This window comes from Oncorhynchus gorbuscha, linkage group LG10 (genome assembly GCF_021184085.1).
Source record: "Oncorhynchus gorbuscha isolate QuinsamMale2020 ecotype Even-year linkage group LG10, OgorEven_v1.0, whole genome shotgun sequence".
Lineage (NCBI taxonomy): Eukaryota > Metazoa > Chordata > Actinopteri > Salmoniformes > Salmonidae > Oncorhynchus > Oncorhynchus gorbuscha.
In genome coordinates this window covers 49,922,196-49,936,011 of record NC_060182.1, presented here as the reverse complement: position 1 = coordinate 49,936,011, position 13,816 = coordinate 49,922,196, and the positions used below count along the sequence as shown (strand labels likewise).

At 42.0% G+C, this 13,816-nt stretch overlaps 1 protein-coding gene across 30 annotated transcripts in view; it reads left to right on the top strand.

Moving 5' to 3' along the window:
* The first annotated feature begins 3,623 nt into the window (after nt 1-3,623).
* Nucleotides 3,624-13,816, top strand: part of LOC124046206 (serine/threonine-protein phosphatase 2A 56 kDa regulatory subunit gamma isoform) — a 35,301-nt gene continuing 25,108 nt past the window's right edge. For 26 of the 30 annotated variants that reach the window (XR_006840962.1, XR_006840959.1, XR_006840961.1 and 23 more), the window contains exons 1-2: nt 3,624-3,851; nt 4,804-4,872. Coding sequence is in view for 8 of the 30 variants with exons in the window: in XM_046366325.1 (XP_046222281.1) it covers nt 3,758-3,851; nt 4,804-4,872 (163 nt within the window). In the remaining 22 variants the exon portion in view is untranslated. Of the gene's footprint in view, nt 3,852-4,778; nt 4,873-13,816 lie in introns of all 30 variants that reach the window. The other 4 variants (XM_046366330.1, XM_046366329.1, XM_046366328.1 and 1 more) reach the window with 3 other exon arrangements.

The following is a 13,816-nucleotide window of genomic DNA, read 5'->3' as shown; positions in this document are numbered from 1 at the left end:
AACCACAGGAACGGGCCACCGCCTTGATGTTAGTTGAGAACGACAGGGTGTTGTCCAGGATCACGCCAAGGTTCTTGGCGCTCTGGGAGGAGGACACAATGGAGTTGTCGACCGTGATGGCGAGATCATGGAACGGGCAGTCCTTCCCCGGGAGGAAGAGCAGCTCCGTCTTGCCGAGGTTCAGCTTGAGGTGGTGATCCGTCATCCACACTGATATGTCTGCCAGACATGCAGAGATGCGATTCGCCACCTGGTCATCAGAAGGGGAAAGGAGAAGATTAATTGTGTGTCGTCTGCATAGCAATGATAAGAGAGACCATGTGAGGTTATGACAGAGCCAAGTGACTTGGTGTATAGCGAGAATAGGAGAGGGCCAAGAACAGAGCCCTGGGGGACACCAGTGGTGAGAGCGCGTGGTGAGGAGACAGATTCTCGCCACGCCACCTGGTAGGAGCGACCTGTCAGGTAGGACGCAATCCAAGCGTGGGCCGCGCCGGAGATGCCCAACTCGGAGAGGGTGGAGAGGAGGATCTGATGGTTCACAGTATCGAAGGCAGCCGATAGATCTAGAAGGATGAGAGCAGAGGAGAGAGAGTTAGCTTTAGCAGTGCGGAGCGCCTCCGTGATACAGAGGAGAGCAGTCTCAGTTGAATGACTAGTCTTGAAACCTGACTGATTTGGATCAAGAAGGTCATTCAGAGAGAGTTAGCGGGAGAGCTGGCCAAGGACGGCACGTTCAAGAGTTTTGGAGAGAAAAGAAAGAAGGGATACTGGTCTGTAATTGTTGACATCGGAGGGATCGAGTGTAGGTTTTTTCAGAAGGGGTGCAACTCTCGCTCTCTTGAAGACGGAAGGGACGTAGCCAACGGTCAGGGATGAGTTGATGAGCGAGGTGAGGTAAGGGAGAAGGTCTCCGGAAATGGTCTGGAGAAGAGAGGAGGGGATAGGGTCAAGCGGGCAGGTTGTTGGGCGGCCGGCCGTCACAAGACGCGAGATTTCATCTGGAGAGAGAGGGAGAAAGAGGTCAGAGCACAGGGTAGGGCAGTGTGAGCAGAACCAGCGGTGTCGTTTGACTTAGCAAACGAGGATCGGATGTCGTCGACCTTCTTTTCAAAATGGTTGACGAAGTCATCTGCAGAGAGGGAGGAGGGGGGAGGGGGCGGAGGATTCAGGAGGGAGGAGAAGGTGGCAAAGAGCTTCCTAGGGTTAGAGGCAGATGCTTGGAATTTAGCGTGGTAGAAAGTGGCTTTAGCAGCAGAGACAGAGGAGGAAAATGTAGAGAGGAGGGAGTGAAAGGATGCCAGGTCCGCAGGGAGGCGAGTTTTCCTCCATTTCCGCTCGGCTGCCCGGAGCCCTGTTCTGTGAGCTCGCAATGAGTCATCGAGCCACGGAGCGGGAGGGGAGGACCGAGCCGGCCTGGAGGATAGGGGACATAGAGAGTCAAGGGATGCAGAGAGGGAGGAGAGGAGGGTTGAGGAGGCAGAATCAGGAGATAGGTGGGAGAAGGTTTGAGCGGAGGGAAGAGATGATAGGATGGAAGAGGAGAGAGTAGCGGGGGAGAGAGAGCGAAGGTTGGGACGGCGCGATACCATCCGAGTAGGGGCAGTGTGGGAGGTGTTGGATGAGAGCGAGAGGGAAAAGGATACAAGGCAGTGGTCGGAGACTTGGAGGGGAGTTGCAGTGAGGTTAGTGGAAGAACAGCATCTAGTAAATGTATTAATTAGCATTTCTAGGAGAGGACTTGGCCTGCCAGACAGTGAATTCCTAGAGTAAGGTCTTCTTGCTTGATGATTGCTTTCCTCAACTGAACACATGAGCTCTACTTCACATGTAATTTTAATTTTTAATTTTACCTTTATTTAACCAGGCAAGTCAGTTAAGAACACATTCTTATTTTCAATGACAGCCTGGGAACAGTGGGTTAACTGCCTGTTCAGGGGCAGAACGACAGATTTGTACCTTGTCAGCTCGGGGGTTTGAACTCGCAACCTTCCGGTTACTAGTCCAACGCTCTAACCACTAGGCTACGCTGCCGCCCCAATGGAAGCTACTCTGACAAGCTTTTTTTCCCCAGAGGTCAAATTCAGAATATGAGCTTATCTTGAATAAGGAGAGTATTTTATCTCACTTCGGTATCACCCATATAGCCCAGTGATACACTCTGTTTGTGCTTTTGCCAAATGTAAGACATGACAACGAGCTGTTTATACTGTAGGCCTAACAACATTATGGGACCAGGCTATTACCATCATGCCCAGAGTTACATACATGCCTTACATTCAGATGGTTATGACATGGTGGGCTGACTCTGTGGTTGCTGTGTGTGGTTTCTCAGTATGGGTGTTTTTCCCCCAATAACTAATGTCAATGTTGAAAGAGGATGGGACATATGATATTTATGCCTCTTTAACATTCTCACTCACCATTATTCACGATTCATTCATGATTATCCGTAATCGTGATAGTATCCGCATTAATTTAGAAGTGGTTAGAAAGATATTCTATTCTTATTTATTTTATTTTTTCATCGTGTTTGCTAACTAGTGTGCACAGTACAGTAGCTCAGAATATAAACAGGAAATGAAAGCGAAAAAAAAGGAAAAAAGATGCGAAACTAGAAAATGCAGGAAATGCCCTCTTTGCTCATACATCGATGCACATATCTACTGTATTCTCCACACAATTACATACACTGTCCAAATAAATATATAGGGGAGTGTATGTAATTGTGTGGAGAATACAGTAGATATGTGCATCGATGCATGAGCAAAGAGTGCATTTCCTGCATTTTCTAGTTTCGCATCTTTTTTTATTTTTTCACTTTCATTTCCTGTTTATATTCTGAGCTACTGTACTGTGCACACTAGTTAGCAAACACGATGCAGCAAATGCTAAAATTGTCCTGTCAGTTATTTTAGTCGCTACGCCTAAGATAAATTATGTAAATAAATCCACTGAAGTTGTTATACATGGGTAGTAATACTATAGTAACAATATTGTTTTAGTAAATGCAGAGTAATGGACTTCAGTGGTTTTTGCTATTACAAAAGTGGAATAAGGAGCGGTCCATATTCCTCTTGTGTAATTTCCAAAACTGCTCAACATGTAAACACAATGTTCTTAGTGTAATTACAGCTCAGTAGAATTTGTGGGACAAAATCTACATTTTAAAAGGCCATCACACATTATCACATACACAGTAGGCCTATTCCAACAATGATTTAGCACTACTACTGCAAGTGGAATGGTTACAGGGATAGCCTACAGCTTTTGTGATACAATAATACTCACTGATACTACATTATTTTCAGTGTAGTTTATTATTTGATATTTGCCCAGCAAAAGTTGCAGTGTGGTGTCATTTTTGCAGCTTTTGTGTTTCGGTTTGATCATATTACAATAGGTCCATCACGTACGTAACTTGTTCCTTTAAATTGAGAATTTTTCCAACCATTAGGCACTTGAGAGTCATGTTCAGTCATATTTAGAATAAAATACAGTGACGAATAAGAGCCAAATGTCCCTGCATGTCCCTCCTCCTGCTCTCCCTCCACCAATAATCCGCCTTTCCCAGCTGACTGCCTACATCAGTTTGTGTGCCTATGTTCAGCCAACCGACTCACTCCTTACCGCTGACATCACTAACTAGCCAGTTCCCTCCAGCAGCACCAGAGAGCTTCATTTTCTGATCTGCTTTTGTGTTAAAATGGAGGCTGGCTCCTTGCCTTAAGTGGATTGCCTTCCTGGTCGAGTTTAGATGTTGACATGCACTAAAGCTGGAATCAGGATGGTTGTGGATGCACCTAATTCCAGTGGGCCTTTCCAGCCAGTGGCTCTTATGCACTTCAGAGGTACGTAGGAACCATTGTTGCTTTTTGTCCTGGGGAAAAGAGAGACAGCATTGCACTAGCTGATCTCCCCCCCCCATTGGTTATTGGCTGATTTGTCACCAAGATGGGAAGATACGGTTTAATTAAGAGTCTTTGTTTCAGATTATTTGATGTTAAAGGGTTTAATTGTTGCCTTGTAGGGGATCGGGGATTGGGGGGGATGGCATGCAAGCTCCAAGAAAAGAGAGTGTGAAAAGCTGGTTTTTACTACCCACTCGCCCCCCCCACACACACACACACAGAGCGCAGGGATGTATAATGAAGTGAGGTCATAGCCTAGGGAAGGGTTTTGTGTGTGTGTGTGTGTGTGTGCGTGCTTATCCGTGTAAGTGTTTGAGAGAGTTAGAGAAAGGAGGGAGAAAGAAATAGGGAAGGGTAGCCTTTGCCTGTGTTCATTCTGCTTGTCTCTATTTGGTCCCGGCTCATGGTTTGTGTAACACTCCAGTTCATCTGGGCACAATTTAGCCATAGGGTGTTGTAGACTACTGCCTCTGCTGCAGCAGCCTCTCACTGCCCTTTTCCTTCTTCCCTCCTTCCTCTTTCCTATGGAGGAGAGGTTGCATCCGCTTAAGAGGGGGAAAGCCTGTTATTACCTTCCCTTGAAAAAACAAACCTTAACTTCATTGGGATAGGGGGCAGCATTGGGAAGTTTGAATATAATTAGTAGATTTGGATAGAAAACACTCTAACGTTTCCAAAACTGCTACAATAATGTATGTGAGTATAACAGAACTCATATGGCAGAAAAAACCTGAGAAAAATCCAACCAGGAAGTGGGAAATCTGAGGTTTGTAGTTTTTTAAAGTGATTGCCTATCCAATATCCTGTGTCTATGGGGTCAGATTGCACTTCATAAGGTTTCCAGTACATGTCAACAGTCTTTGGAAGTTGTTTCAGGCTTCTATTGTGAAAGGGGAGAGAATACGAGCTGTTTCAAGAAGTGGTCAGGCTGAAATGGAATGCCATCCAGTGAAGATCAAAGGTTAGTGATTCATTTTAATGCTATTTCTGACTTTTGTGACACCTCTCCTTCTTTGGAAAATGGCTGTATGGTTTTCTGTGGCTAGGCGCTGACCTGACATAATCGCATGGTGTGCTTTCGCGGTAAAGCCTTTATGAAATCGGATACAGCGGCTGCGGTGCAACGAGCAAACCCGTATCCGGGAGCGTAATCATAGCCTCAAACACATTAGCATAACGCAACGGACATAAATACCCCTAGAAACTTTTCCTATTCATGAAAATCGCAAATGAAATGAAATAAATATATTCAAACACAAGCTTAGCCTTTTGTTAACAACACTGTCATCTCAGCATTTGTGTAAGTTTATCATGGCATAATGCTATGCTAGGCTCTGCTGGCAGCAGGCAACATTTTCACGAAAATAAGAAAAGTAACCAAATTAAATCATTTACCTTTGAAGAACTTCAGATGCTTTCACTCAGTTAGATAGCAAATGTTCCTATTTTCCCAAAATATTATTTTTGTAGGCGAAATAGCTCCCGTTTCTTCATCATGCATGGCTGAGAAATCGACCCTAAAATGCTACAACTATAACGCCAAACTTTTTTCAAAATTTGCTCCATAATATTGACAGAAACACGGCAAACGTTGTTTAGGATCCATCCTCAAGGTGTTTTTAACAAATATATTCGATAATATATTAGTCGAGGCAGTTGGTTTCTCATAAGAAGCGATTGGAAAAATGGCTACCTCAGTATTTTACGCAAGGTTTTCTGCGGGAGACACCATGTGACCAGATGCCATATATGGTCCCTTACAGCCATTCTTCAATGGAAATGCCTAAAAAGACGTCACAATGCTGTAGACACCTTGGGGAAAACATGGAAAACGTAAGCTCATTCGTAGCTCATTCACAGCCATATAAGGAGTCATTGACATGAGGCGGTTTCAAAAAATGCAGCACTTCCTGGTTGGATTTTTATCTGGGTTTCGCCTGTAACATTAGTTCTGTGGCACTCACAGACAATATCTTTGCAGTTTTGGAAACGTCAGTGTTTTCTTTCCAAAGCTGTCAATTATATGAATAGTCGAGCATCTTTCGTGACAAAATATCTTGTTTAAAACGGGAACGTTTTTCATCCAAAAATGTAAATAGCGCCCCCTATAAATCCAAGAGGTTAACAAGAAGTATATCTTTAATCCTAAAAGAATTTCTGAAATCATAGTAGTCACAAACCACAGTTGGGTCACCTGCTACTGTCCTCTTTTCCTCTGCCATACTGTTATGTATAGCTGAGAACTATTTTATTTCTCTTTCTGTCATCTGGTTGTCAAAGCGAGTGTGAAAAGTCTTGACTGTTACGTTCTGACCTTAGTTTATTTTTTATGTCTTTGTGTTAGGTTGGTCAGGGCATGAGTTGGGGTGGGTAGTCAATGTTCTTTTTTCTATGTTGTTATTTCTATGTGTTTGGCCTAGTATGGTTCTCAATCAGAGGCAGGTGTCGTCCACTACTTAGGTAGCCTGTTTTCCCCATTTTGGTTGTGGGTGTTTAATTTTCTGGCGGTTTTCTCTTCGTTGTTATTTTGTGTAGTGTTCAGTTTTTCAATTAAAATATGACGAACACTTACCATGCTGCATTTTGGTCCTCCTCTCCTTCCAGACCAGCCTTGCTTTCAATGTCCATATACGTCTGGACCGGTCTTCATTTGGGCCAAACATAGATGTCATGGACGTTCTATGTTTCGACAGCATAGTACATTACAGTAGAGCACAGTAAAGAAAAGTATAGTTCAGTACAGTCCATTTAATAGCTGACTCCCCATTCTTTCTGCAGACATTTTTTTAAATATGATTTCGGAGCAGATTTTTAGGAGTTAAAAAAACATGATCACAAAAAGGGAGATTTTAACAAAATTCTGTTACCAAACTTTGCATCTGCACAGTTCTTAGTTAAATGTTTTTACAAAATATTCAGTGTATATTGTTAAAAGTAGCCCTTCTGCATAGTTTGTTAAACTTTGAAATCAATGATTTTAGTTTGGCATACATAGTCTCAGTTCAATTACATAACTGTGGAGTTTCCCTGAGCTATAGGCAAGGCTAGCCAGCACACTGAGTAAATAGTATGCAGACTTGAACTTGCCTGAAAATGTGAGGTCTCTGCCCGACTGTATTCTGTGAAAGCCAAAGGGGTGGTGGTGTTGAATGAGATCCATGATGCCATGGGGTGTTATTGATTTGACTATGAATTTGAACCGTCACACCCCTGCATTGAATTGCATTAATTTGTTTTGTGTGAGCTATCACACATTCTCTCTTATCCCCTATGTCCTTGTAAGACGACTGACATATTCTTCTTGCATAGCACAAATGGCCGTAGAAAGGCCTTAAGTTTATTATTCTGAACGCAAGACACAATGGAAATTGCAGAATAATGTGACATGCCTTACCTATTCAGAGCCCATGGCTTTGTCAGTAACCTGTCCAAATAATACAAAAAGCAAATGTCTGTAAGGGGTGCGTAATTGGTGGCAGGGAAGTCAGATGTAGGAGAGCAGAACTTGGTAACAGCCGGAGCAGTTTAACCTCTCTAGGGTAGGGGGCAGCATTCGGAATTTTGGATGAAAAGCATGCCCAAACTAAACTGCCTGCTTCTCGGGCCCAGAATATGATATGCATATAACTGGAATTTGGATAGAAAACACTCTAAAGTTTCCAAAACTGTTAAAATAGTGTCTGTGAGTATAACAGAACGTATTTGGCAAGCGAAAACCTGAGAAAAATCCATTCAGGAAGTATTTTTTTGTTTGATGGTTTTGTAGTTTTCTATTCAATGCCATTACAGTATCCATTGACTTAGGACTCAATTTTCAGTTCCTATACCTTCCACTACATGTCAACAGTCTTTAGAAATCGTTTCAGGCTTGTATTCTTATATATGAGGGAGTAAGACCAGTCTGAATGAGTGGACCCTGACATGTCACAGAGCTTTTTCATGCTCAATTATTGAGTAAATGAATGTCTTCTGAGTGTCACCATATGAAGATCATCAAAGGTAAGGGATCAATTTATCTCTATTTCTGAGTTTTGTAACGCTTCTGCTTGGCTGGTTACTGTTTGTAATAATTTGTCAACTGTGCTATGTTCTCAAATAATTGTAAGGTATGCTTTTGCTGTAAAGCATTTTTAAAATCTGACACTGTGGTTGGATTCACAAGAAGTTAATCTTTAAACCTATGTAAAATATGTTTTGTTTTCTGAATTTTTATAAATGACTATTTCTGTATTTGAATTTGGCGCTCTGCAATCTCACTGGATGTTGGCCAGATGGGACGCTGGCGTCCCACATACGCTAGAGGTTACTAGCAAAACCCACAGCATAATAATAACCAGATAATTTGGGTACAAAATCCTGTAGCGCACCAAACAACACGTGCACATGCACTTACAATAAACAATCGCCGAGCGCCGCCTGACCAAAGAGAGGACCCAACTTCAGCGGAACTTGTGACAATGTCGCTTTAGAGCTCCTTCCTAAACCCGTTTTCTATATCCTAAAATAAACAAGCAAAATGTTTGCCTGGAAAGTTTGTCACTGGAACTTACAATAGCCCGTACTGAATCAGATTGGGAATTTGGAAGCTATTATTAAGTGAATATGACCCATGCCAATGAGACTCCCATTTAGTATTGCTATTATATCCATGCAAAGGCGATAATACTTTTCCGGTAAGGCTGCCTCTCATGACCCTATTGTGTGTAAGGGAACACCCCCCTGAAATGTACAAAAATGAATGGGGAATCATTGGCACTGTACGAACCATATACACGGTGTCCAATACCACTCAATTCGACGTCATTTCATTCAAAGTTGATTGCAAATGCCATATGGCAAATGCCAAATGTAACACTGAAAAAAATCCAACAGATGGCGAGTGCGCTCCTCCGTGGTTTTTCATATTGCAAATGTAACACAAGTCAAGACCCAAAAGTAAAATTTTGAAAAACTGAAAAGATTTTTCAAAAACGTATCACCCCCTTAATAAGGGAACATTTTGTCATTCGCCATATGGTTAGTGAGAAAATCTACATTGCAAATGTACGATCCCTTACTAGACGTCCGACAACTTTTCTAAAATTTGCGGACGACGTCGGGCCGTGCGGCAGGGCCGGATATTCCAGGAAGTCACCAAACGAACTCTCTCGGACATTCGGTTTCCGTTTGATAAAATGTTCACATTTTGGTCATTTTTCCGTTCTCCCGGTCAAACCCACAAGAGGGCGAATGGAATCATATTGCAAATGTATAAAACATCACCAATCACGACGTGGCCTTATCTACTAAACAGGAAAAGTTTTAGAAAACGAAACTTGGTGAGCATAGGTTTGGCATAATGGGCAGTTGGCCCCAAACATGATGTAGTCTAGACCTCAACGGTTTTTGAGTTATTGCCATTTTTCTGGGATTAAAGGTCAAAAATGAAAATAGAGCAATAATTTTTCCGCTTCACGTCAAAGTAAATGAACCTATGGTGTCAATAAAAAAGGAACCAGCCACTTATCTATCGTAATTTAAATCAAATTGGTGATGTTCAAAAATAGTTTATTTAAAGTTACAGATCCAGTTGCAGCGTGTTCATATGAATCTTTTTAAAATGTGCTTCGGAGCTCTGTGAGATTTCTGTGATTTTTTGTGATTTTCTGAAATAACACACACTCACTAAACCCTCCATAAATAAGTCAGTTCTTAACATAAAGACTTATAACTCAAAATTATAGAAGTGCCTACCCCAAGGAGGATATGTGTTACTTTCAGCTTCCTGTGTAAACCGGAAGTGCCTTAAAATCGTGTCATAGGTGCTGTTTTGAAGGGTTAAAAAGGTCTGATCTTTTCAAAACTTCATATGTGTTATTAGGCAACCCTCATGAACTGTAAAATCAGTAATTTCTCCCAACATATGTCAAAGAAAAGCTCTCTCTCACACACACACAACAAGGATGGAGTGACAAAGTCCGGTGCTTAAAGACACTCAGAGCCTGCAATGGCATTACCATAATCTCTAGGCTGTGCAGAGTTCAACGAGATATCCCGCTTGACCGTAGCTCGCTCGGTCTGAGCGCAGCGACCATGAGAAAAGTATGCCCAAAATAAAGCCGTGAAGCGGAAAAATGATTTCTCTATTTTCATTTTGGACCTTTAATCCCAGAAAAATGGCCATAACTCAAAAATCGTTTAGGCCTAGATGCCTTCTTGTTCGAGGCCAACTGCCCATTATGCCAAACCTACGCTCACCAAGTTTTGGATTCAAAATATTTTCCGTTTTGGAGATAAAGCCACGTCGTGATTCGTGATGTTTTGTACATTTGCAATATGATTGCTTATGCCCTCTTGTGGGATTTTCCGGGATAGCGGAAAAATGACCAACATTTTATTATTTTATAAAACGGAAACCGAATGTCCGAGAGAGTTCGTTTGATGACTTCCCGGTAGGTCTGGCCCTGCCACTCGGCCCGATGCCGTCCGCAAATTTTACAAACGTTTTTGGACGTCTAGTAAGCGACCGTACATTTGCAATATGGACTTTCTCACTAACCATACAGCGAATGTCAAAATGTTCCCTTAAGGTATGTTATCCTTCTGGTTTATGAGTTGGTCCCAGATGCATACAGACAACTGTTCTGTAAATGATGGAAGACAGAAATACAAAGCCATGTTGAGTTTGCAAGGGAACAAGCATGTATTTTTGATCAGTGGTATGGTTCTCAAGAGGTCAAGGACCTTGAGGATTTAAAGACACATACTTCTCAAGCAGTTGAAGACTTGCCTTCATTAAAGGGTTGCTACCTACATTGATGAGCACAAGGATCTCACTCTTGAGAAAACTGCGGTCTGTGCAGATGAGTTTGTGTTCACACATAAATCCTACCGTCACAAACAAAGCACCCAGTAGTTATGCCAATGCGAAAAGCAATCCCGAGAAGACACATCCTACTACAAGGTTTCAGTCTTTTTCTACAGTGCCCAAAGTTAAAGATCGGCAGAAAACAATTTTTTTCCACATCCGCCAGTTTATCGTTACTGCTGTGAGAAAGATGTATCCTAAGATGAAACCGAACAATTTGAGGGAGAAAAAGCTGTTTCTTCTTGTGGGAGCACTCCAGCCCATCAAGTCTCTGGTTGGTTGGGACTGGTGTATCTCCTAAACAGGATTTTGGATCTGACGACTTGAGTCTGATCTTGTTTCTGGTTCGTTGTCATTGGAGTGAGGCCTAGCCTAGCAGTGAAAGGGGGTGTCATTCATTTAGGAAAAATATTTGGCTCGAGGTGATGTTGTGCCAAATCCTGTCGTTTGTAAGGAATCTGATGGGTTTCTAGTGTTGAGGAGGATGTTAGCGACCCCACCTTGATCGATCTGTCTGAGACGTTTTTGTGATCCTGAGTTGACCTCTCCTACAAAGATGAGTGAGTTTGAAGGACCACTGAAAGAAGATATGGTCCATACAGTTGACACATCGATGTCTAGGAAGCAGCTGATTGCAAAACAGAGTAAAAAAAACAGAACACACAAAACAGTCTGTTCTGATGGGGAAATGGCGTTCTAGGGACATTTCTGGACAAGACGATTGGCCCAGTGTATCTCAAATTGTCTTTCCAGTTACAACTTCGACATGACCGTATCTTGTATATCTTCTTCTGGCCTGGTCTGAAACAAGATGTTGTGGCTTACTGTAAATCCTGTTGTGTTTGCCAGCGGGTAAATCGAACCAAGCTGTACCGGTTGCAACTTTGCAGCCTATTGTTGCTTTTGACTAACCTTTCAGCAGGGTTCTGGTGGATTGTGTTAGTCCTTTGCCCAAAGCATAGAGTAGTAACCAGTTTCTCTTAACCATCATGGGCACTGCCACTCGTTTCCTTGAGGCCATTCTGCTGAGGAAAATCACTGCCCCCAGATTAAGACCCCTGGTGAAAATCTTTTCAACGTTTGGACTTCCGCAGGTAGTGCAATCAGACCAAGGTTCAAATTTAATTTAAATGGTCTTCCAGCAAGTGCTACAGCAGTTGGGTGTTACCCATTTCCATTCGAGTACCTAGTCTCAACGTGCTCTTGAGAGATTTCATCAGACTTTGAAGTCTATGTTGAGAGCTTACTGCTTTTAGTTTGAGAAACACTGGGCAGAAGGTCCGTCTTGTGCCGTTTGCCACAAGGGAGGTTGTTCAGGAATCTCTCTGGTTTTAGTCTGTATAAGCTCATGTTTGGACATCATATCAGAGGACCTTTGAGCTTGCTGAGGGAGAGGTTGTTGCAGGGCAACAGCTTACCTTGCTTAAAAACAAAATAAATCTGTTGGAGTACGATAGCGCTTTTCGATAGCGCTTAGCGCTTTTTTGCACCGCGCCTGTGAATTTGCCAGTGAGAATCTGCAAACAAAAATTAACGTTTGGTACGGCCGAAAGGACCAAAACCGCTCTTTCGATGTGGGTGACCAAGTCCTGGTTTTGTTACCCATTCTGGGCTCGCTGTTGCAAGCTCGCTTTTCAAGCCCTTACCCCATAGTGAAAAAAGTTGTTAATCTTGTGGCAAAATTAATCTTGTGTAATGTTGTAACAATTTTTGGTTTCTAGCTGGGGAATGTAACATCAGTACGTTAGTATTGTTGACTTTGGGACATGGTGTAGAAGGATTATTCTCAGAGAATTTTGTTTCCAGGGTGTAAACCGAAAGGTCTTAAAACTCTATATTGTACATGCAGGAAGGGATGCCTTTTCAGTTGTGTATTCGACAAATGATGCAGATGACTGACTCTACACATTGTTGGCCCTTGTATGTTGGGCTCTTTGATTTCTCACTCAGTTCTCCTTATTGACAGGGAAGTCACTCCTGTCCCCTCTCCTCTCTCTCTCTCCTCCATTTTTGTGAGATCACTAGAAGAAAAATATTGAGTCCGGTCAAGCGAGAATTTGAACTAGATTTTTGAGCAACAATTAAACATAGCATAAAAATGTTATGAGACCTCTCAGGCTTTGGGATCATTTTGGGTCGTTCTATATGAATTCACTTTCTGTCTGCACCCCTTTTAGATTTGAACAAAACCTTCCAAACATGTGTGCCCATGGTAGTGGTCAAAACATTCAGGAGATTTGTTTTGCATACTCCACACTGTCATTTCAAATAAGAATTTGTTCTTAACTTATTGCCAAGTTAAATCAAATTTAAAAAACTAAAAAAACAATTAAGTCATCCATGTCTTCATCTCTGAAAAAGATAAATGTTTGAGTTTGATAACATTTCAAAGCAAACAGGTTTGTCAAACTATATTATAATTTTTATTTGTTTACCTTTAATGTCAATGGTCTAAACACATAAACTCAGATTTCTCTTTTCACATACAGTACTAGTCAAAAGTTTGGACATAGCTACTCATTCCAGGTTTTTATTTTTTTTAAACAATTTTCTACATTGTAGAATAACAGTGAAGATATCAAAATTATGAAATAACACACATGGAATCATGTAGTAACCAAAAAAGTGATTCTTCAAATTAGCCACCCTTTGCCTTGATGACATCTTCGCACTCTTGGCATTCTCTCAACCAGCTTCATGAGGTAGTCACCTGGAATGCATTTCAATTAACAGGTGTTAATTTGTGGAATTTATTTAGGCAATGCGTTTGAGCCAATCAGTTGTGTTGTGACAAGGTAGGGGTGGTATACAGAAAATAGCCATATTTGGTAAAAGACCAAGTCCATATTATGACAAGAACAGCTCAAATAAGCAAAGGGAAATGACAGTCCATCATTACTTTAGGACATGAAGGTCAGTCAATCCGGAAAATCCCAATAACTTTGAAAGTTTCTTCAATTGCAGACGCAAAAACCATCAAGCACTATGATGAAACTGGCTCTCATGAGGACCGCCACAGGAAAAGAACACCCAGAGTTACCTCTGCTGCAGGGGATAA